We start from the raw sequence: 25,852 nt of genomic DNA on the forward strand, positions 1-25,852 counted from the left end.
CACATTGTGTTAGATCTCACGTCTGATAAGGTCTCGAGGTGAGAAGTTAGCGTTGTGGCGTGTGAGCACTTGTGAACTCTCACTGCTCACTCAAGTGAAGGCGATGAGGTCCACACACACACACACACACACACACACACACACACACACACACACACACACACACACACACACACAGTCTATTGTACTCTCAATAAAATCATTCATTGGTGTATTGCCCATGTGGTATTACTACATTTATTTATCTAATCCTAGCCTCAGGAAATCTTTTGGTTCTTTCTCTTGTTTTACAAACAAGAGCCGTATTTTGTAGGTGAAAAGGATCCTCTTGGGGACGATCCAAAATATTCAGTCAAACACAGCGCAATCGCACACCCACATGGAAAGTGATATGTGCACAAAACAACGAGTTCAAAGAATCCCACAGACCGGCTGAAACGCAGACAGAGATACTAGGCCTGTAAACAAAAGCGTGACAGAAAGGCGGGCAGACGGTCATGTCAGCAGGTAATTACAGGAGAGATCGTCAGACAACAAAAACTCCGAGACGCTCAGCCTCAGGCAAAAAGACACGTGTGATCTGAGAGCGGGAAGAGAGAAGGGTGTGAAGGCTGCGTACCAGAACCCGATCCGGATGTAGTCATGTCGTAGATGAGGTCTTTGAGCGTGGTGCCCACGGTGATGAACGGGTGGTCCATGGATGGGTCTTCCTCGTTAGGCACGCGGTGGTGGATGACTGAGCGGCTGTGCCACACGTAGAAAATAGTGACCAGCACGAAGCACAGCAGGCACACGGGCCCGGCGATCACAGCTGCTAGAGCCACAGGACCCAGTGAGGGAGGCTTCTCTGTGGGCACTGAGAGAGAGAGAGAGAGAGAGAGAGAGAGAGAGAGACAGAGAGAGAGAAGGAGACAGAGAGAAAGGTTACCATTTTTATTATTGCGAGTTATTACTTGCTGATCAAATAAAAAAATCTCAAGCTTTTTCATTAAAAATATTTTTGTATGATTGTATCCGTTATAGTTAACCCAGCCAGAGAACATCTGAAGAAAGGGACAAAGAAAAAAGTTTACCACAGTTTACCGAGTGAGTGGTTTTTATTCTAGATGAAGGAACTTTTTTTTTCTCTCTCTTTTTTTCTTGGGTTTGAGATTTGTCCTCATGAGGCAATAAAAAACTAGGTCACACAAGTAAAGTGGTACAAATGGAAATAATAAGGTGGCTCCTGTAACCCCGTAGGAAAGGCAAAGGCACTGGCAGTGGCGGGATATGAACTCACAACCTTCTTAACTACTAAGAGCTATTACTATCAACTGAATTCAATTTGAATTAGAAAGCAGTTTGATTAAAGCGACTTTATAAAAATCTGGATCGGAGGTTTCAATTAAAAGGTAAAAAAGTATCCCTAATGAGCAAGCCAGAGGCGACGGAGGTGAGAAAGTTCTCTCTCCCAGACGATACGAGGAAGAATCCTTAGAAGGAAAAACCAGACTGAACATGTAATGTCATCTGGGTGACACTCTAAGGTGCGATTCTGAGTAACTTCAGTTGTGTAATTGTGAGGTGTCAAGTTAAAAAGTGCACATTGTTCTTCTGGTGCTGTTTAATTACGAAGGCACAAGTATAAACTGTCCTAATGCTGTCCAAGAAAAGAACATCCGCGGGCATGTTTAAGGCGTCTTGTCGTAGCATCCACGGAAACCTCGCGGTGCTAATAGCTTTAGGCTAATCCGTGCTTGGACGTTTTCTTCGGGAAGCACCGTAATGAAGTCGTGAATGTAATGAAGTGTTTATAAACGGTTCATTCACTGATCCGTTCACTTAACCGTTCACTGTTATTAAGACGATGATGAAGAAACTGAACTGTTTACATTTTATTCTTTTATCGTATTTCCCCGACGTCCTTATCTAGAGTGACTTACACGCTATCTCATTTTATACAACAGAGCAATTGTGGGTTAAGGGCCTTGATCAAGAGACAAAGGCGAGTGAGGGCCCAAATGCAGTTTTACGTTTTATTAATCTAAGACAAGAGATGAGCAGGCAAAACAGAGCAGAACACTGAGCGGGACATGAACAGAGACATGAACAGAGACATGAACAGACAACATACTACACCCACAACGACTAACACCAGGGAAGTGAACAAACAGAGTAGATATAGTGAACAAGAACCAATAACAAAGCAGAGACAATCAGAGACAAAGACAACACACCTGGAGGAAAGATTGAGTACAATTAGTGTCCATGGTAACGAAGAAGTGGGCGGGGCAAACAATTAACAACAGGGCAAGGCAGCAGACAGAAACAAAGGAAAACACAGACAGACTCATTAAAGCAATACACAAGCTTTGTATTAAAATGATGTGCTGCTGATAAGAGAACACATCGAGAGTTTCAATGGCATCGTGCTGTCTATGTTGAAATGGAAAGGAAAAAAAAAAAAAACCCTTCGATGTTATCTCGCCATGTTGGAGCCTGTAGAGTTTGAATGATCTTCACTGTCTCAACAATTCAGTAGTAAGGACATGTTTGCGCTTTCCTCAGTGAAATCTCAATTCAAATAAAGCAGAAATAGATATCATCATTTATTTAAGGATTAAGTTTTTGTTGGAACTTTTCTATGCTTATATTACCCAGAGTAGGATAAGGGAAAGCAAACATTTAGAAAAAAAAAATTTAAATTCTTAAAGCTCGGAGTGTCGAAGAAATTCGACGCTGAACAAGGACGTGACCAAACCCAGGTGGTGTAAATGGAAATAAACTGCTACTACAAGCAAATCTGTGTCTTTAGTGAATTCAGTTTCCACGTGTAAAAGTGGCATTTTACACGTGGCTCTGGTATCGCTGTAGGAAAATGGTCGAAAATATCAATAATAAATACAAAAGCTAAATCATAGACGCTGGGATTCTGTACTTAGGAACACTAAATTAAAAATTCCCCCCATAAAATAGCTTATATATCCAAAGATTTGCTGAATAGATAGATAGATAGATAGATAGATAGATAGATAGATAGATAGATAGATAGATAGATAGATAGATAGATAGATAGATAGATATTTATCTATTTATTTAAGTAAGTAAGTAAATAAATAATTCTCTTTCGCAACAGACATGAGTCATGAGTCAAGGCTGACTCTTTTCTTATGACTCTTCACCATGAAGGCTGAATTTCCAGATATCTGAAACCAGATCTTGAAGAAGGCTGTCTAGACTGCAAGCAGGCAGGATTAAACAGAAATGACGAAACATGGTCCGAGTCGCTGAGGAAAACAAAGCGGTCGGGATGTGAGGAAGAAGTTCCTGGAACAGCACAGATGGCCACCATGTGTAGCAAATAGTGTGTTTGTGTTTCTGTGAGCATGTCGCTGAGACGTGTTCACTCCGAGATCCTGAGTCCTGACACTCAAATCCTTTCTCTCTTAATAGCACCGAGTAAACAAGATGTTTATCCGGTTTACACATGTGGAGTGTTACATATTCCCTAGGTTTTTAAAATACTTTACAGCAGTGTATAGTTATTTTTTCATTGTAATATCTGTAGCTTAAACTCATCCCAGATCTCAGTGTTCTGTGCCGTGTTGTAGTATGAATAGTTTATAAGAGTGTGCTGAAAAGTCCATGAACGAGAAGACAGAGAACAGGAAGATGAAAAAAAAAAAGAAGGGAAGTAGTAGCTTAGTGGTTACGGTGTTGGACTGCTGATTGAGAGGTCATGTGTTTGAATCCCAGTGTCCCCCTTTTCCACCAGAAAGAACCGTGTGCTGGTTCAGAGCTAGTGCTGGTTCAAAGAGAACCGGTTTGCCTTTCCATGGGTTAGAGAGCCATCACAGAGCCGAGTGTTACGTCACTGTATACGTCTCATCTTTCCCAGCAACGTTAGCGCAGCAGTGGCAAACACAAACACAACATCAACAATACTTTGTTGCTTTACTGTTAATGCTCATGGTTTTGTGAACCTACATTGGCATCCAAACGCAGCGAATCCAACGTGTACGTGCAGCTCCGTGTAATTTGCATAAACGAAGGTTGTAATCGAGAAAGTACATAACGTTATTTTATCATTAACACAGAAAAAAGTTAGCCTTAGCATGTAGCTAACTACTATTATGTGTGCTGATAATTGATTATATTGCGGTAAAGTAAAAGTGTATTAAACATTAGTATACTTAAGGTACATTATTAAAGGTGCTAAAAGTAACCCCACCCCAGCCCCGCCCACAGCCCCTGACACAAGCGGTTCTTAAGCCTAGACCAGCAATGTTTTGGTGCTACCTAAGAACCACCTTTCCTGGTTCATAGCTGATGCTTTGGCTGTTGAAAAAGAAAGAACTGGTTTCAAATTAGGCTCTGGCTCCGAACCAGCACTCAAACTGCCTTGGTGGAAAAGGGGCACAAGCTGCCACTCCTGGGCCCCTGAGAAAGGCCCTTAACACTCCGGTGTATAAATGAGAAAATTTAAGCTGTTCTGGATAAGTGTCTGACATAAATGGAGGAAGCAGTAATAGTTGTGCACTTATTCAGCAAGTGTGAATGTCGGACTCTTCATGTACTTTGTTTATGATGCGGAAAAGGGGCGGAGCTACCAGGCGCAAACCCTGAAAAAAACAGGCATCAACGACACTGTGGAGCACGAGACACCTTACATGTTTACATTTTTTTTAATGAGCTCGGTGTTTACTATACACTGTATTCTGCTAAAGCTAGCTGCGGTGCGTTACGAGCTTTGACGTCGCCATCAACTGGGAATCGGCTTGTACTTCTGGTTAACGAGAACCGGTAACGTTCCGTTACAGACGATACCACGCTTGTAAATTCCATCCGCTAGGTGGTCGTGTACATAGTGCATTTGTTTGTGTTTCTACTACTACTACTAATAATAATAAAAACAATTCTAATTAATGAATGCTGCTAGAATGAAAAGAATAATGTAGCACGTCCTCTGGGGGCCTGCTTTTCCTGCAGAATTGTACAACACAGCTTGTATGTACATTGGGTAGACTCTCACATTCAGTGTATCTAAATTCAACCTTCTGGAAATTGTTAACTCTATTACACCTGAAATTACGGCCACTCATTCGCTGCTCTTCTGTTTTACACTAAGCAAAAACCCCCAGACCCACCTTCAGGTCTACATGATTCATATGTAGAGTTCATCTACACCTCTTCTAGCATGAGCTTCTCCTCCGTCCTCTTCATTTCACTGAGCTTTTTTATGTGAATACATATTTTTTTCATTTCGGTTTAAGCGTTTCAGTCCAAGATGTCGAAGCTTTTGCACGAGAGAAGACTCTTCTGCTTCTGTGTTGTGGCACTGAGGTGGTGGTGTGAACTTTCCCTGACTGCTTCAACAGCTGAGTCACTGTCTGTCATCAGCCCGAGACGCAGTTTGCACTCTGACTGGGTTTTAGCCCAGACTATACTTCGACCTGAAGCTATTTATACCAGCGTGAGGATAATACTGATGCAGACTATAAGGCACTTTAAAAAAATTAAAAATAAAAAATGCTGGAAATGTAAAAGTTATAATGAAGTCATACAATAAACCACAGCAATAAGTTAATAACAGACTTCCTGCAGAAGAAAGAAACAAAAAATGAAAAAGTAAGTTTGTGTGTGTGTGTGTGTGTGTGTGTGTGTGTGTGTGTGTGTGTGTGTGTGTGTGTGTGTAGGCAGTATATTCAGTTAACACCCCATGATCCCCAGCCATAGTAGGCTACTGACCTAAAAAAACAACTTTAACAAACAAAAGTGAAAGAAACATTACAAACAAACAAACAAACAAACAAACAAATGAATAAAAAAAGTGCTATACAAATAAACTTGAATTGAATTGAATAAATAAATAATCCTCAACCACACTCCTCAAAGTGATTTAGAGATGGCTGATAATTACAATTAACTTATTAAAACTTATAAAACTTTGTCTGAATGATTGTATTCAGCAGAGAATCTAAGCTGAATAAAAATGATTACATATTATTCATTATTATTAATTATTAAATTATCATTATTAAATATTATTAATAATAATAACAAGAAGAAGATGAAAAAGAAGGAGGAGAAGAAAAATCATGCTTGGACAGTGTTAAGATAATGACACTCGCTAGGGCTGGAATTGGGCAATACTTGTAGTGCGTCCTGACCGCTTATGACGGTGATGTTGGGGTTCTTGTTGCACAGGTCCGTGTTGCAGCACATGGGGTAGATGCCTGTATTGTCCTTGCCAGACGGTGCACAGATGAAGGGACGGTCGCGTGGGATCAGCTCATTATCGCTGATACACCAACTGTCCTTCTTAGTCCCGCTGGCCGTCCTGGTGATGGCGAAGTAGCACAGACCGTCTGTGTTGCACGTCGAGTTGGGGCAGCGGTGACAGTAGCACTGTAAGGCTGCAAAAGCACAAACATTAAGTTTAGCTCGCATTGAAACTTACAAAACATCCTACACAAACATCTCATCTCATTAACACTGCTGATAAACTGCTGGGTTTTTTTCTCTCATTTGAATTATAATGAACACAAACACAAAGACACAAAAAGACCCAAATAAATCACGTATTGGAAAAAATAAAAATACAGGCGCGGTTGAGAAACTATGGTCTAATTGCTTGTTAAAAAAACGATGCACAAAAACAAACTCGAGCGAGCGAGGAATTGTGCGTCTGCTAATTTGAGGCCTGTGCAATCGTCTGCAGAAGAATTTCTCGTTAGGGGAAAACGCAGAATCGTGCGACGTCGAATAAATTCGCCACACAATCACGATTTGTGTTCTTGCGTCACACACTTTTGTCTTACAAGTGGAGCCAGATACTGAGCAGATATTGACATTGGCACAAATGCTGAAGTGAATGTCAGAGGATTCGGCACTAAAAGATAATCGCAATGCTAAAAACAGACGCGTACAATTTAGTTTTGAAGTTTTGGCCTGAGAGAGGAAACTGAAGTACCTGGAGGAAGCTCCTGAAGCAAAGACAGACTTAAACACTTATGAGAAATGAATTCTCTGAATCTGCAACTCCGGGCCACATGTGCAGCAATATGTGACAGGTTTGTAGAAAAGTAACCACTTTTTTTTTCCTAGTCAGGATGATATTGCTTCCAGGTCTTGTCCCAGGAATTCTGGGTGTGAGCCAGGACAAAAAAAAAACCTGGTATAGGACGCTTTTTTAATTGTACACACACGTGTACGCACACGTTCATGATTTTTAGCATGGGCAATTCACCTACTGGCATGTAACGGGATGTGGTAGCCTAGTGGTTAAGGTGTTGGGCTACCAATTGGAAGGTTGTGAGTTCGATTCCTATGTCTACCAAGCTGCCATTGCTGGGCCCCTGAGCAAGGCCCTTAACCCTCAATTGTTATGTTGTATAAAAATGAGATAAAATGTAAGTCACTCTGGATAAGGGCATTTGCTAAATGATGTAAATATAAACCCCTGAGCTTCTAACATTATACTCCAGTTACACAGCACTGGAGCTGAAGTATAGCTTTAAGGTAGCGACGCTACCTGCTGCACCAACACGTATACGTATTTATATATATACGTATTTCACAATTTCTACCGACTGACATTTCTAGAAGAGAGAAAGCTGACGGCATGTTGGCGTCTATATCCACATACACTATGCCCATGACAAACAGCCTGATGGTGGCAACCATCCAAAGCACAGTATGAGATTGTTGCATTGGGAGTATTTATTTAAAGCAGATAACAAATAAAAACTCATTTCAATTGCCATCACTCTGTTTCGCTCGGCATCTCTGAAGAAAACAAATAAAGGTATTGTTATGAGAGGTAAAGCGTGGGGCGTGATCACCGTGTGGCAGAAGGACGTTGCTCAGATACCATACCGGAGAGTGAAAACACACACACAAACAAACAAACATCCACATTCACACATACAGCGACTTGCAGTGACCATGAGCTGGACATCATTCACTTCATCGTTAGCGTTACCTAGAGCTAGATTCTAAGCAACAGTCAAACTTTATACAAATATGGAGCAAACTAGGTACAGTGACTAACAATGGGAGTGAGGATCAATGGAACACGCATCTTCTCCATCAACCTGTGTGTGTATGTATATATATATATATATATATATATATATATATATATATATATATATATATATATATATATATATATATATATAGATATACAGTATATGCTGCTGAATTTTATACACAAACACCAAATCTCCCTCTAGAATGTTCCATTTTAGTGACTGTTTTGAAAAGCTAGTTGCTCCACCCACTGATAAATGTTAGTATAATGTTATTTGGGCAGTGGTGGCTCAAGCAGTTAACGCTCTGGGTTGTTGCTCAGAGTATCAAGATAAAAGCTCCATCACTGCTGAGCTGTCACTGTTGGGCCCTTAACCCTTTCTGCTCTGGGGTGGCTGTATCATGACCATTCGTTCTGACCTCGACCTCCAAAAAGCTGCAATATGCGATGAAAGAATGTTCACTGTTCTGTATTGTATATGTGACAAACTCAAAATAAACTGAAGCGCTTAGGCAGTCATCTTTATTTCCGTCACATATTCCTTGTATTGTATTAACGCATATAACTATCCAACTAACATGCCAATCTTTATCGGATTACGATAGCTAGCCTATATTCGGCTACGCCTCAGGCCGAGCATGACACCAGAGCAGCACTTTCACTCAGATATTTTATTTCAAGAACGGATTCTGCTTGCTAACTCAGACACTAAGCTGCGTGGTCCTGACAAATTTGCAGCAAGATGACCAGCCTGCTTCAGCGCTGAGGATTTCTGACGATATCACCGTCGACGACAAGGACGAGGAACAAGTCTACAGGGCAGCGTGGAAAAAGAGAGACACTGAAATAGCGAGAGGTAGAAACACTACAGCTAGACAGGTCTAAAACATGAGGCGAGACAAATAAAGCAAAAGAACAGGATTGGTGTAGGATCTTGTTCACAGGAACAATGGTACATTTTAAATGGACTACACATCTCTTAAGAACGTGAGAAATAAATATCAGAGCAATAGCGTTCCCTTCAAATGGGAGTTGGGGACAGTGTTTCTGAGACGACAGTAAAGGAAGTGGACAAGTGGACAGTTCTTCAGACGAGTACGGCATTGGGAGACGGTTGTCTGGTTCCATTACGGTCCGGATGTGTTGTCAGGAAAGATGACTAGTCTGGGAGAAGGAACAAGTGATAAGAGCTTTCCATAGAACAGAAATTCAGAGTCGATTTGGTGAAATGACTCACGCTGGATGGAGGAAGAAACAAAAAAAAGGAGAGCGAGAAAAAAAAAGGGAGGGTCTCTGTAATGGTCTCTAGAGAGCTGTTGTTTATTCCCGTGATTCTGCATCGCCTCGAGTCACTGAAGCACCGAGGTGGTGTGTGCAACTTCCTGAACTGAGAAATGCACTCTATGACTCGGGTAACGAACTCCAGCCGCTAAAAGACTTAAAAAAACGCTAGAAATAAATTGTATCCTAGCGAAAGTGACGTGGCGAAAATTCCAGTAAAGTTGCTTGCGGTAAATGATTAATGAAGGTTTTTTTTTTTTTTTTGGGGGGGGGGGGGGGGCGCACACGGGAGTGCTTCGGCGAGTCAGACGACTGAGAAAGTCGAGTGAATTAAGCAAAGCTGAAAATAATTGCAGTCGCAAGTGGATTCGATTTGCAAGACCATTGCATCTGACTTAGTGTGCTTCACTCTGCTAGTGAAGAGTCCAAGATGAGGCAAGTCCCAATACAAACGGAGGTAAAAAAAAAAAAAAAAAACGAGAGAAGTGCCACCGCTGGGATTCACTCTGCAGGTCTATTCATAGCCAGTCCTGATTCTGAGAGCCGACAAGGAGATCGTGGACGTATCCGAGTCTAACAAAACAGACTTCATGTTAAAACTAGGATGAATTTCATGGTTACACAAAACTGCTCTTTTTTGCCCATAGAGAACAGAGAGAATTGAAATGCTTTATAAATCACGCTCTCTGGTGTCGCTCGGATGAGGACGGCTTCTCTTACGGTTCTTCTAACGGTTTCTTTCTCGCGTCGATATTTCTCACCACCGTCAACGCTGGCACGCTCGTTAGGAACTAAATGTATAGATAGATGTAAAATATATACCCTGAATCTATACACATTTACACCTATATTTATAGGGATAAATTTAAAATGGTTAATTTATGTATTTCTGTATTACTGCTTAGAGACAAGTGTCCATTGTTAAAGGTGTCATATAAGTAAAACTGAATGGAATGGACTTGAATTAAACCGAGCACAAAATAAACAAAAGGTAATCGGAAGTAAAGTGAAGTGAATGATGTGGGGACGTGGTATCAGAAGGTTGTGAGTTAGAATCCCACATCCACCAAGCTACCACTGCTGGGGTCCCTGAGCAAGGCCCTTAAAGCTTAATTACTTGGTTGTATAAAATGATATTAAATGTAAGTCTCTCTGGATAAGGGCGTCTGCCAAATGCCGTAAATGAATAACTGTTTCCAAAAATCTGTCGGATGTCACGGAAAAATCATAAATATGTCATTTCACTGGACCGATGCAGAAATGTTTTGATTTACACCCCATCCTTTGCGTAGGCTTTTTTCCCTACAAAGCGTGAACATCTGGCTTTGATCTAATGTGTTGTTTGCTGTAGAGAAATTTTATAATTGCACACCAAGAAAGTGTTGTGGTTTTTTTTTAGAATGTTTGTCTTCCTTATGTCTCTGAACACATCAGGAACATTTAAGGACAGGTCTCAGATCTATATAATATACAATAGGGTCCAGATAAGGTCTAGATTATACACAGGATATGCATAAGACTAGAAAATAGTAGAAATCCACATATTATTATAAGGAATAATAATAAAAGAAAAAATGTAAAATATGAGGACTAGAAAATAATGATCAAAATAAAAGAAACAAACTGCATACTGAATACTGGGGGCAGGTCGGGAGCAACAGATGTGGCCACTGAGGAAAACAGCAAGTGCTGATCCGGATAAAATGGTACTTAACTAGGACCTCGCAGTTTTATTTGTAAAGCGCGTTTAACGACGGATTATTCGTTTTAAATAAGCGAGTCGGGGTGATGGCGAGGAAAGGCTCACTGAGATGATAATGAAGAAACCTTGAGAAGAACGAGACTCAAGAGGAAAGTCAGAGAGTGCCATCAGAAATCATTTCACATTTATAACTGTGTACTATATGGACCGAAAGTGCAGTTGTGTAACCGGAAAATTCATTCTAGTTTGAACATGAGGTCTATTCAGTTACTGAAGTGGTCACTGATTGAGACTTGAGTGGAAAACTGTTTGAGGCATTTACGGTCCTAAATCCATCTTCATCCACAGCAGTCCCATGTATCTCCAGGCTGTCGTGTGGATTCATCCTCAGCAGCAGCAGCAGCAGCAGCAGCAGCAGCATCAGCACCAGCAAATAACCTCCTCCTGATGAGAACTCCAACCAGAAGCAGGACATCAGGATGGAAAATCTCACCAACCACAAAAAGCCTAACATTTAAACCGAGCACAAAATAAACAAAAGGTAATCGGTCCTCATACTAAAATCCTCACACACGTCCTATTCCACGATTTATCCGTACCCTAAATAATCGATCTAAACGCCTTTTCTTTGCGCCACTGTGCATGCAGGGTGTTCATTAAGTCTCTAAAAACAAATCTAAATTTACAAATGCTTAAAAATATCCAGAGCAAATTTTCAGCATTTGGCAGATGCTCTTATCTAGAACAACTTACATATTTATCTCATTTTTTTATACAACTGAGTGCTAAGGGCCTTGCTCAGGGGCCCAGAAGTGGCAGGTATGAGTTTGAATCTTCTGTCCACCGAGCAAGTGGACATAGGATTTGAACTCACACCCTTCCGACTGGTAGTCTGATGCCTTAACCACTAGACTGCCACGTCCACAAGCAAACGTTTGTGAGCCATCAGTGTTTCCCCGGCCAACATGTGTCCTGGGTATGCAAATAAATCAGGGAATTAAGCAGAAGAGTAATAATCCATGACATACGTGCAGTGAGGAAGCTGACTAAGCAGGTACTATATCACTATCTGGCAAAAAGGAATCCATGTAAAACACTGTACGCAGTGTTGTGCTGGTAGCCTTAGAATGTAGAGCAATACTCGACTTTCATCTTCCTCCCATCTCTCATTTTGTTAAAAGAACTAATTCATTTGAAGAGAAATGCTTCCCTTAAAGATTGCTCCCTCGATGAAAAGGGGGGACACATTAAGCAATTTGAGCTACTTATCACACGGAGCAGCTAATGAGCCCTGAAGACACCCTTCCTTTAGATTAGTCAGTGTGTAGTAGTGTTAGGCTTTCCACTAAGGGGCTTTTTTACACCTGGTCACTTCACGCGTTTTCTGTGATCAGATAGCTATCCGATCGTAAAAAGACCAGGTCTAAATGCCCTCTGAAACGTTTTAGAGACGGATATAAATCCGATCGCTCAAACCCCTTCAGGAGGTGGTCTGGGATGCATTTCAGATGAAAATGGTGTAAATGAATGTGGTTGTTCAAGCCACATACGTCAGCGCTATACTCCTCCCAAACGGAAGTACGTCACTCGCAGGTGACCTTTCACCCAGGTGTCTCGTTGGGTCTTAAAACGCGCTGCTGCCAGCGAAAATGCAGCAAACAGTAAATGCTGTTTTTTGTAGCATAACCGTCGTAACAAATGTTTTCCTCTTCTTTATGATTACATTCTGAAAACCGCACACACCAAAGCGTGTAACATTTCAATTACCCCAAAAATGAGGTAAAATATATTTTAAGAAGAGTAGAAAGATCGGATTGATATCCGATTCGCTGAGACGCATTTATGTGGCCTAATGTAAATGGAACAGTTTTAACAAATCAGATAGCTATCGGATCAGAGACAACACATGAAGTGACCAGGTGTAAAAAGGCCCTAGATTTTGGGAGTGTGAGTGTGAGGATTCGTGATCGTTCAGCTACAAGAGCATTAGTGAGATCAGACACTGATGTTGGGATGGTGAGGAAGTCACACAGGTTGTGTGTGTGTAGAACACTCGAGTTCTTCCAGTCCAGCCTTCACAAACCATTTGCTCATGGTGCTTTGTGCACAGGGGCATTGTCATGCTAGAACAGGGTTAAACCTGGCTGTATTTTGCTGTATAATGGTGAATGGTGCAAGCTCCTCCGAATATCTTCATAAATCCATGTCTGTGTTTTCTTACTTACTTCAAACTTTTTCAACTCTTGTAGTGAAAAAAAAGTCATATTTTATCTTAATTTTACATTCACACCTTCACTTTTTTTCCATTTTATCAAATATAAAACCACCCGTGAGCATAGAAATAAGGGTTTTTTTTTGTTTTTTTTTGTAAATATAAGAAAAAAAATTCTAAATATTTCTAAACCGGAAACATGGGACAAGAAGCACGGCAGTTCCAGTTTTAGGAAGTGCGGCCGATCGATCTGTATGTATGAGGGATAATAAATGCAGAAATAAATAAATAAACAAGTGAGAAGGAGTAATAACATGCAGCAGTACGGAGAAATAAATGATTAAAGAAGCTCTTTGCTTTTTACTAACATGTGTCAGGAGAAGTGCGGAGCATGGAGAGCGATGAGAGCGGGATGATGTTTACCTGGTCGGTTTACAGTTGAATTTAAATAAATAAACAATAAATAAATAAATAAATAGATAGATAGATAGATAGATAGATAGATAGATAGATAGATAGATAGATAGATAGATAGATAGATAGATAGATAGATAGATAGATAAATAAATAAAGACATAAGTGGCTTCTGGACAAGCCACGCTACAGGGAGGAGGATTACTGAACTGTCCGTGTGCTGAGTGTAATATAGCGATTGCTGTACTACATGAACCCCACAGCGTTTTCCTCGCTCCCAGCTGTAGCTAGGCAACATGTTGTGATGTGCATGCGCTCGCGACTGTATAGTTTATCCAGACCGACGTGAAGGAGAACGAGGTCTGTTTGTACATGTCTCGAGGCTAGGCGTGTGTACAGCATCTACATCTCACACAATAATATGGTCTTTATAGACACGGAGGAAGGTTGAGCTTCTCGTCGTTCTTTTTTCTATTCATTTAGCGAAATGTGAACATGATGTTTTCAGAGATTTTTTATGCGACTTTTGTTTTTGTAAAGTTTTTTTTAAAATAAATAAATAAAATAAAATAAAATAAAATAAAAAGACAGAAATTCAACTGAGCGTTGGACTGAGGACTCTTTTGCGCAGTCTGGAATGACAAAGGAACAAAAGTTTTTCTCCAGGGTAACAAAGCACCTTTCACACTTTTTTCTCACCGTCTGCCGGCACGCATTTTCTAACCCTGTGGGACGCACCGGGCCGTATTTAAAAAGTGCTGATGGCTTTGAGTGGTCACAGTGGAGAGCTAAGTCAAATAAAAAATGTTACTTTTTAAGAAAAAGAAAAAGAAAAAGTCAGTCATATTTTATTCAGTCTGTCAAGAAAGTGGAAGGAAAGGTGAAAGTAGAGAAGAGCCGACGTGGAGGACGGACAATCCAAAGATCACGGCTCTTCGTATATTTAACGCCAGAGGTGGTTTCTAACGATAAGGGAAGACTATAAAAATGTGTCATTTTAATACATGCTGAAAGAGTTCTGGGACGAGGTCGGAGTAAGAGCACTTTTTTGTGGTGGAAAATGTCCTTGTGAATAATAAGCTTACAGATTAATAAGCTCGCCTGTTTCGCTTCGTGCTGTACAGTGAGAAAGTAAAGCGGAGAGCAAATCGAGCGATTCACATCGATTCCTCCCTGAAACAAACAGGAGCAGAAGAGCTTCTTTTCTACACGTCTAATCAAGAAGGGAAAAAAGATGAAAGGACTCGATCGATGTGCTGACATTAATCACAGCTCTGAAAGAAAGAGGCAAACACGAGGGAGAGAGAGAGAGAGAGAGAAAGAAAGAAAGAAAGAAAGAAAGAAAGAAAGAAAGAAAGAAAGAAAGAAAGAAAGAAAGAAAGAAAGAACCGCTTTCTTTCTTTCTGTGGTAGCTCAGTGGTTAAGGTGTTCGACTACTGATCGGAAGGTCATTAGTTCGAATCCCAGGTCCACCACGTTGCCACTGCAGGGCCCCTAAGCAAGGCCCTTAACCCTCAATTGCTCAGGTGTATAAACTGAAATAAGACAATTTAAGTCACTCTAAATAAGAGTGTCTGATAAATGCTGTAAATGTAAAAAGAAAAAAACAGGCAGAAAGAAAGAAAGAAAGAAACAGACAAACAGAGAGAGACAAAAAGAAAGAAAGAGACAGACAGAAAGAAAGAAAGAAAGAAAGAAAGAAAGAAACAGACAAACAGAGAGACAAAAAGAAAAAGAAAGAAAGAAAGAAAGAAAGAGTGAGATTAGAAAAGAAAGGGGGAGAAACGGATGTACATTAACATTAGAAGGCTGGAGTGAGTGTGGGGATCAGAAGCACACTGAGCCACGGGCAGGTTAACTACCTCCTCAGGGTCACAGGTAAAGAACTGCTGGCTAAAGCTACAACTCTTTTCTTTATCTGTCCAGTTTGATCAAGGCAGTTGGAAGTTGTCCTTGGACCATTAACTGCCCTGCAGGACGTGGCAGAGTCAGACATGAGATGTGTGTAAACACTGACTCACTGTTTGCCTGGCACGGAGTGTGTTGTGGACATGACCAAGTAGGTGTGACTTCTGCACACAGATCTGTGCCCCAAAGCCCCAACTATTTTGGGCTCAATGTCCTTTAGGTGCTGTCAGGAAACAGAGTGGGAGAGTCGCCGAGGCAAAAGGTCACCCGCTTAACACGTCCGGGAGCTCGGAGTGTACGAGGGGCTGCAATTACTCGCTTCACAAATCTGCCTCCTAATGAGACCGACAGAAAACTGCATGACAAATGGCTTCGAAAACGAACTACCCGGCTAACGACGAGTGCCTTCAACTAATATATTACGCCAATGATCCGACGTACGTAGAGCTGTCGATACGGACAGGAGACAAACGCGGGTTTGCAGGATAGGTCTCAGGATACCTCTGCCTACATCAAAAATGTTGTCTTTTTCCCCCTCAATTTCCCACTACCTGTTTCAGCACCATATAACAGACTGTCAGAAGGTAAAACCCAATAAAAAGTCTTTCATTTTGTCACATGTACATTACAGCACAGTGAAATTCTGTCTTCACACATCCCTACTTTGGTGGTTGGGGTCAGAGCACAACGTCAGCCATGTTACAGCCCCCCTGGAGCAGAGAGGGTTAAAGGCCGTGCTCAAGGACCCAACAGGGGCAGCTTGGCAGTGCCGGGGCATCAGCTCCTTATTGTGGATAAGAAGAATCCTAGTGGTTAAGGCTTGGGATTACTGATCAGAAGGTCATGAGTTCGAATCCCCAATGAGTTCAGCCCCATAATGGTTCATTCATAACTTTTATGGAAAACATGGCATGTAATCTAAAGAGGTGTTGATATTGTGATGCTTTCTGCTCTATGTAACCTTTATGGAAGAAGGGTGTGAGGTGGGTTAAGTAGTTACTGAACGTTTGCTGGTTTGGGGGGGTGTCCATGTGTCCCCTGCTGAGTCCTCAGGCCTCCCTGCGACCCTGTGTAATGTTAAAGCGGTACATGGATGGATGGATGAACTGTGTGGGTGTGTCAGTGCGGACGCAGTAACACTGAACGTCTATAAGAACACAAACGGACTCGTCTTCCAGACTCCCGACAGCACAAACACGAGTATAAATGAAACTAAATATATTATAAACTCCCCGTTTCGTCGGATTCCTTTTGTATCCTCCTGCACAGCGAGTTGAAGAACGTGTGCGTTAATTGCTTTTGCTCATCCACTTAAAAGTGAAGAAGGAGACCACTTAAAACTTTTCCAACTGAAACTATCCAAGTGCTTCATTCTTCACTAGGCTCTTATTAGTCATTTTGCCCGGTACATCGCTCCATTACAAGCGCTTTCATCTGCACAAAACTTGTGACTTCAAAAGACCTCGTCCAGGCACTCGAGCCAATAAATGCGATCCCATCCAGAGCGCGTTCTAGCCGTCACGTAATACCCGTTTTGTTCCAGAGAACAACAGAGAATGGCATTACTGATGAAGACTTTACCGCTTTGACAACAGATGCATGGGGACTGAACAAAAGCTACGTTTACAATAACTGTATACTGATGTGTGTTGGTGTGTGTGGGTGTGTGTGTGTGTGTGTGTCATTACATTGATGCTGCAGAATGCACATGAGCACAGACCCTCGGTGAGGCCAGGAGTTTACAAAGCGATCCGTCTCGTCCTGCCGCAGTGGTAATCACATGGTTACAAGATTAATAATACGAAATATTCACTTGCATCCTGATCCAAGATCTACACCGATTCAGCTGTTAAACTACTGCACCAAATGGCTCTGTGTGTGTGTAAGTGTGTGTAAATGTGTGTGTGTGTAAATGTGTGTGCATGTGTAAGTGTGTAAATGTGTGTGAGTGTGAGTGTGTGTGTTTTTAAAAGAGCGTGTGCGTGTGTGTGTGTGTGTGTGTGTAAGCGTGTAAAAGAGTGTATGTGTGTGTAAGTGTGCATATGCATGTAAATGTGTGTGTGTGTGTGTGTGTGTGTGTGTGTGTGTGTGTGTGTGTGTGTGTGTGTGTGTGTGTGTGTGTGTGTGAGAGAGAGAGAGAGAGAAACAGTTCCAATATTAACAGGGATTGTGTTTCAGTACAACTGTCTACCTGTTGTTTTTTCAGGAATACAGCGTGTGTGTGTGTGTGTGTGTGTGTGTGTGTGTGTGTGTGTGTGTGTGTGTGTGTGTGTGTGTGTGTGTGTGTGTGTGTGTGTGTGTGCGTGTGTGTGATTTATAACAGTTGCTGGGTTTCTGCTCAGCACTAAACGTGTCCGGTGGCAATCATTTTCTTTGGTGATTAAGAAATTTTCATTTTGTGCCACAGTGCCATGCCTCAGGCGCTAAGTGATAACGAAGAGAAAACAAAGCCTCCACATTTGCGTGTGTGTGTGTGTGTGTGTGTGTGTGTGTGTGTGTGTGTGTGTGTGTGTGTGACCTGTACCATGCAGCGTATGTAAATCAGCACTAAGCCTAGTTACAGCAGGTGTGAATACCAGTACACCAGAAAAACTGTCACACTCACACACACTCACTCACTCACTCACTCACTCACACATACACTCTCACTCACACACACACACATACTCACTCACGCATACACTCACTCACTCACACATACACTCTCACTCACATACTCACTCACGCATACACTCAATCACACACACACACTCACTCAGTCACGCATACACACACACACACACACACACATACTCACACATACACTAATGCATACACACACACATATACAGTCTCACACACACACACACACACACACACACACACACACACACACACACACACACACACACACACACACACACTCAGCTCACTCAGTCACGCATACACACACACTCACACACACACACACACACACACACACTAATGCATACACACACTCACTCACTTACATACACTCACTAACTTACACACATTAAGTACATTATTAAGTCACCAGGGATTAAACAGATGATGATGTGGTTAAGGCCAGAAAAATCGTTTACCCACAATTGATGTGGATTTCCCAAAATGTATTAGATGTTAAAATCGGATTTCCATGCCTTTATAGAAACGTTTCTTGCCTTATTTACAGCTGTACGGCATCATTTTTATCTCCACAATCATGCAGACTGTGTCATGGGGTCCGAAGCGCTATAGTGAGTGATCATCAGGTCTGCACCTCTGTGATGTTTAAGCAACACACAGGTCTGAGCTCTATGTTTAAACTTCTATTACAATTATGTTCCTGTTCAGTTAAACCACAGAGGCTTACAGTACATTACAGTAAAGGGAAGATTTGTGAGTTCAGGGAAGCAAATAGAATTCATTTCTAGGTTCCTGAATGTTCCGTATGGCCCTGAAAGTAAGCTACAGTCATTGTATTATTTCTCTCTCCCTCTCTCTGTCCCTCTCTCCATTCTCTCTCTGTCTGTCCCTCTTTTTGTCTCTCTCTCTCTTTTCTCTGTCCCTCCCCCTCTCTCTTTCTCTCTCTCTCACAAAGATAAATGTCCAATGATGAAGTAACGACTGGAAATCGAGAGACGTGACATGGAATAGAAGTGAACGTTCCCACAGACGCAGATGGCGTCTCAGTCCGAAAGGGTCCACGACTCAATAATAATGTAATGATAATGTGGACGCAACTTATTAAAAAAAGATTTTAAAAAAGCAAATCATAACGCTTCACTGCACATTGATTAACACCAGACAACTGTGTGTCTCGGGTATTCTTATGCTAATAGGCTCTAATTCGGGACAGTCTGACTAATTATCCTAAATGTATTCCATCAAATTTGTGTTTGTTTGCATTAGTGGTCTCACTGCATTAAACTGAAAAAGTTAAACAAGTCTTCATTTAACCAAAGTGGAGAGAAAGAGAGAGAGAGAGAGAGAGAGAGAGAGAGAGAGAGAGAGAGAGAGAGAGTGTGTGTGATACAGAGACAGAGAGAGAGAGCGAGAGGGACAGAGAGAGAGAGAGGGACAGAGAGAGAGATAGAGAGAGAGGGACAGAAAGAGAGAGAGAGAGCGGGAGAGAGAGAGACATAGAGAGAGAGAGAGAGAGAGAGAGAGAGAGAGAGAGAGAGAGAGAGAGGGACAGAGAGAGAGAGAGAGCGGGAGAGAGAGAGACATACAGAGAGAGAGAGAGAGAGAGAGAGAGAGAGAGAGAGAGACAGACAGAGAGGCAGAGACAGAGACAGAGAGAGATGAGATTCTCCACCAGATGAACAGATGTGGTGCTCTTGGTGATCTCCACAGAGAATCGTTCACATCTCTTCCCGCATTGCATTCTGGGTGCCAAATCCCAGAATGCAATGAGGATAAACACCTCAGTTGCTCGGAGTTGCGTCAGAGACTCGTCTCGTAGCTTGCTGACTAGTGTCCACGAAAGTAGAACGTGTTTAAGAAAAGTGAGATGATGTAGTGAGAGAGCGCTGGACAGACTAAAAGACTAAAGCGCTGCTGCATCGCTCTCTTTGTGGACAAGTTGGAAACCATATATTGTCAATAAGTCTCTGAGTTTATTCTGGGAAACAGCGGATGCCAGGCGGTGACACGCCTTAAAGGGATGAGTGTGCATGGAAAACAGTTTTAAAAAAAAGTCAACTTACAAAACAGGACACCAGCGATAAAGGCATGTTAATTACAGAGCTTCAGGGTGGCGTTATCTGTAAACAGTACCTTTAAAAAAATAAAGACAAAACAGCGAAACTGATGTGTAGCTCACGCGGCTCTAAAGTGCTCGTCAGTGTAGCCTGTGATCTGGATGTCACATCCACACTGCGATGCCCCCGCTGAGTTTTTTTTTTGTCCATCTACGCCCTTCTTTTTCCCTCCATCTGTAAAAGCACACTATTAAAAGACCAGTCTCTGGGCATCGGACTTCAGACACATGAGCTGTACATGGAGCGGGAGTGAAGACACTGGAGCTGCAGCGTACAGATAACTGATCCTCGGCTATTTATGTCCGTCACTCTAGTAGGAAAGGCCTTGCCACGGGGTATTGTTGAGCGTAAACACGTGGCTAACGGGAGCCTCGGGTACACAAACACGCTGGCGCTCGTGTGCACGCTTGTGTACATTTTTTTACATTTAACATGTAAGAACACAAGAAGCCGAAGCAATTCATTCTGTTTAGAGCACGATAATGATGAAAGGGGTGGAGATTTTCTTGTACGGCTTCAAGTGGTTTATTTATCAAAAAAAAAAACAACAAAAAAGAAAAATTAGGCCCTTGTTCATGAAAATTATAAGTGCAAAGAGTTACTCGTCCAAAAAGATTTTTAAAAATGTGGAAGAAATAACATTATATATATATATATATCCCCTATGTCGCTTAGAGACACGAAACCGAGTCGAAATACCGTAGCGGCAGAAATGATGTAATTTCTGCATTGTGTCACAGATGTTTCCATTTACATTTATTACATTTCCAACATACATAATTAGTACATCTCTAATATGATCGGTCACGAACATAATCCCTACACGATGCCTTTTTACACCTGGTCACTCCATGTGTTCTCTCTGATCCGATAGCTATCTGATTTGTTAAAACTGTTCCATTTACATTAGGCCACATAAATGTGCCGATCTTTCTATTCCCGCCCAGAATGCAAATATATTTTACCTCATTTCCGGGGTAATTGAAATGGACCACACTTTGGTGTATGTGGTTTTCAGAATGCAATCAAAAGGAAGGCGAAAAAACTTGTTACGACGGTTATGCTACAAAAAACAGCATTTACTCCTTTGTGCATGTTATTTGTTTCTGGCGTGATGCATGACTCTTGAGTCACTTGCGAGTGACGTACTTCTATTTGGGAGGAGTATAGCGCTGACGTATGTGGCTTGAACAACCACATTCATTTAAACTCGTCCAATTTCATCTGAAATGCGTCCCAGACCACCTCCTCAAGTGGTTTGAGCGATCAGATAGCTACCCAATCACAGAAAACGCATGAAGTGACCAAGTGTAAAAAGCCCCTTGCTTTTAAGATTAATTAGATCTCTCTGAGATCATTCTTAGTCTCTTTATGAATACGGGCCCGGCTACGCACGATTTCTTATGTAAGCCACTTTGGTTCATGTTTTTAAAAAAATCTGGAATACTCTGTTGAGACGTCAACATGGTGTGACGTTACGTAGTGGTTTTCAGCACAAACATAATAATTCATTAACTCATTACACTTTCTTTGACCTTTGCTAAAACAACTTTGGTATTTCTGAAACCTTTCATTTGGTCGCTACTGAAATTCTGAAAGCCTTTAATTAACTCAGACATAGCTTATATAACTAAGAAATTTCCTTAAAGGAAAAATGAAGCGGTACAGAAGGCCGTTAAGGTTGTGGCCCGGCTATCCGCCAAACAGAGGACGCAGAGGCTTCCCCAGAGACACGCGAATGAAAAGGACAGAAGATGTTTAATATAATAAGCAGCACCACAGCGGGGAAAAGAAAAAAAACAAGAATCAATGGCAATTTAATTTCCCATTTTTTGGAGCCTGTAGCTTCAGCGTTTAAAGGCTTAATCAAATCACCCGGCGTTAGAAAGGGAAGCGATTAGATGGTGGAGTCGGAGAGTTCGAGAGCGAGCGCTTTATAATCTGCTGTTGGAGTAAAAATTTTGTAACTTTTACACCTTTTTGAAGCCTTAAGCTTTTTTTAATGGATATAAGGTTTGTTTCACGCGTGTGTGTTAAATGTTGGCAGTAAACAGGTGGTTATATACAACTATACTATACTGTACTGTACTACACTGTACTATACTATACTGTACTATACTATACTGTACTATACTTTACTATACTGTACTACACTGTACTGTACTATACTGTACTATACTGTACTATACTTTACTGTACTGTACTATACTTTACTATACTGTACTATACCTTACTATACTATACCTTACTATACTGTACTGTACTATACTGTACTATACTGTACTACACTGTACTTTACTATACTGTACTATACTGTACTATACTTTACTGTACTGTACTATACTTTACTATACTGTACTGTACTATACTTTACTATACTGTACTACACTGTACTGTACTATACTGTACTATACTTTACTGTACTGTACTATACTTTACTATACTGTACTATACCTTACTATACTATACCTTACTATACTGTACTGTACTATACTGTACTATACTGTACTACACTGTACTGTACTATACTGAACTGTACTGTACTATACTGTACTGTACCTTACTATACTGTACTATACTTTACTATACTGTACTGTACCTTACTATACTATACCTTACTATACTGTACTGTACTATACTGTACTATACTGTACTACACTGTACTGTACTATACTGAACTGTACTGTACTATACTGTACTGTACCTTACTATACTGTACTATACTTTACTATACTGTACTGTACCTTACTATACTATACCTTACTATACTGTACTGTACTATACTGTACTATACTGTACTATACTGTACTGTACCTTACTGTACTAACCTTATTACATTGTTTCTTACAACTGACATCTTCCTCTAAATCATTTAATAATAAATCATCATTTAAAACAAATACAATATTTGTTTGTTTTTTTAAACATTGTTAAAATGATTTTTTTCCACAATCACTTCAGCTTCGGGAGAAAAACTTCCGAACTTGGCGAAGTGCTTTTATAAATCTGTGCTACAGAATTTCATTACATTTCTTCAAGTTATTTTTATTATTATTAGGCTGCTTCCTGCGGTTATTAGCCAATCTGGGTGTGTCTTTATGAACCGCTCATATTTGATTTGAGCAGATCTTCTTTTAATGAGACGATCACCAGACCCGTGTGACAGTAATACCCGCTTCTACGGGAATAATGAAGCCTCACCAAACTAAACTAAACGTGAGTTCGCTTGCCGAATAGCTGTCCTTTTAATCGGTCTATCTTTTAAAAACTGTTACCTAGAACAATTTTAGATGCTATGTGTGATTAGAGCGGTTTCCTTGTCTATAACCACAATCTGTGTGGGTGTGTGTGTGTGTGGAATATTACTCTTGGTTCTTACTCAGCCGTGACTATGAGGTGAGAACCGGTTCAGCAAAGATGCTATCGCTTCTCACAGTAATAATACGGACGGGATTCAAACAGAAAGGCGTGATCATGCTATCATTTCTACACTTGAGCTTTACTAGTACATTGGATGCCCTGGAGGAGTTCACAAGCTCACGAGCCTTTCGAGATGCCCAGGATGAAGAAATACTGCATGAAGGTGCTCTAATTTATTTGGTTGTCTCTGGCGGGTTCGTTCCGGAGTCTTACCGTCGTATGTGTACACGTTTTAAACCAGAGGACGATCAGCGTTCTGTGAGACTGATACTGATCAAGAACAACTTTGATCTAAACCTGCTTCATGCCAATAAAACACTTCCTGGAAAGGACTCAATGGTGTTCCTTTGGATCTGTCCATTTTCTGTGCTGCTTACAGTATCTTACACAGAGAACATCACTGTAGAGCGTGTGTGTGAGCACGCACATGCACACACACACACGCGCATACACACACTCACGCTCATTCATACACATATGCATGCATAAACATGCATTTAAATCCAACACATGCACTCATACATATACATATACATGCTTACACACATATACATGCGTATACATACACACATAACACACTCCTACACACACTCATACATACACACACACTTGCAGAAACACATACCGTTTAAAGATTTTTAAAACATCATTTATCATTAACAGAGACCTACAGAACAACGTGCCGTTAGCATACGGCTGTGGTAGCTCAGTGGTTATGGTGTTCGACTACTGATCGGAAAGTCATTGGTTCGAATCCCAGGTCCACCAAGTTGCCACTGCAAGTTGCCCTTAACCCTCAATTGCTCCAATTGCTCAGGTATATAAACTTAAAGAAAAGAAAAAAGTAAGTCACTCTGGATAAGAGTGTCTGCTAAATGCTGTAAATGTTTTGAGTGATTCAGAGCAGACCGAGTCACGCAGATAGTTAGCTTTAACAGAAGCGACGTGGGACTGATGTTGCGGCATCATATATAGCATATGATGCTCTATGAGCTTTCTAAGCTTTTTTATTAGGAAATATTTCCAGATTGACACGCACACTTTCCTCAGGTCTCCTTTCAGTGCATGCGGCAAAATATGGATCCACGTGTTTCGTGTCACAGTTTCGGTCCAAAAAAAGAAATATTACATGAAGCATCTGTGACTTTCAGCTAAGCAGAACGTCTTAAGCTTGTTCTGGCGCTGCCGACCGATATGGATCAATTTCACCTCCTATCTTCACCGAGCTGAAAGGAGCTTTGATTTCACACACTCGGAGTCCAAGTGAAGTTGTCTCAATTCTTAACTCTTTAAGCCCTCGAACATAAAGTACACCGATATAATTTATTATAATATATAATAAACAATATATTAATTGTAAACCTTATTTGCACAACAATAACCTGGTTAACTTGTAGCGGACCCTATGGCACCCCTTTCTGCCCCTGAAATCAAACAAAACCCTCTGGATGGTTTATGTCCTGCCCCCAGACACAGGGCTCGTTAGGTTTAGGCTCACACTGGGATGCTGAGATGTCTGGTGATCTTTTCATTTCCTCAGTCATCAGTTACTGTACAAAACATTTGATCTCACACGTTTCTGTCACGGTATTTCACACAGGATAGTAAGCTAGCCGGTGAATTGTTTGGAAATGATGTGCTATATTTCCTTTTTTTAAAAAGTGCAAGCCAAAACATTCCTCTAATACAAATGCCTCTAAAAATATTTTCAAAATATTACTAATATTATTTTACACAGAAGCTCAGGGAGCCTAGGGAACATCACTGTACCTGGAAAGGTTGCAAGTCCATCGCAGAGCACAATCACACATGCACACACACATACTTTAGAGATGCCAGTCATATTTTTTTTTATTAAATGTGAAAAATAACCGTTTCAAAAAATGTCCTTCAACCAGAAAGTCTTGTTGACTGCAGTGAAAAAGTCTCTATGAACAAAATAAGTGATTTCAATCTCAGGCACACTCTATTCATCACTTATCCATGCACGCACACACACACACACACACACACACACACACACACACACACACACACTCTCACTCGCACAAACACACACTCACACTCACACACACACACACATACACACACACACACACACACACACACACACACACACACACACTCACTCGCACACACACACACACACACACGCGCTC

The 25,852-nt window shown here is 41.1% G+C and overlaps 1 protein-coding gene across 1 annotated transcript in view; it reads right to left on the minus strand.

Annotated features, from left to right (window-relative positions):
- Positions 1–25,852, minus strand: part of tgfbr1b (transforming growth factor, beta receptor 1 b) — a 67,057-nt gene that overhangs the window by 30,087 nt on the left and 11,118 nt on the right. The window contains exons 2-3 of the mRNA XM_027149962.2: positions 6,150–6,395; positions 620–856 (exon numbers count right to left, since the gene is read on the minus strand). Coding sequence (XP_027005763.1) covers positions 620–856; positions 6,150–6,395 — 483 coding nt within the window. The remainder of the gene's footprint in view (positions 1–619; positions 857–6,149; positions 6,396–25,852) is intronic.

This window comes from Tachysurus fulvidraco, chromosome 3 (genome assembly GCF_022655615.1).
Source record: "Tachysurus fulvidraco isolate hzauxx_2018 chromosome 3, HZAU_PFXX_2.0, whole genome shotgun sequence".
Lineage (NCBI taxonomy): Eukaryota > Metazoa > Chordata > Actinopteri > Siluriformes > Bagridae > Tachysurus > Tachysurus fulvidraco.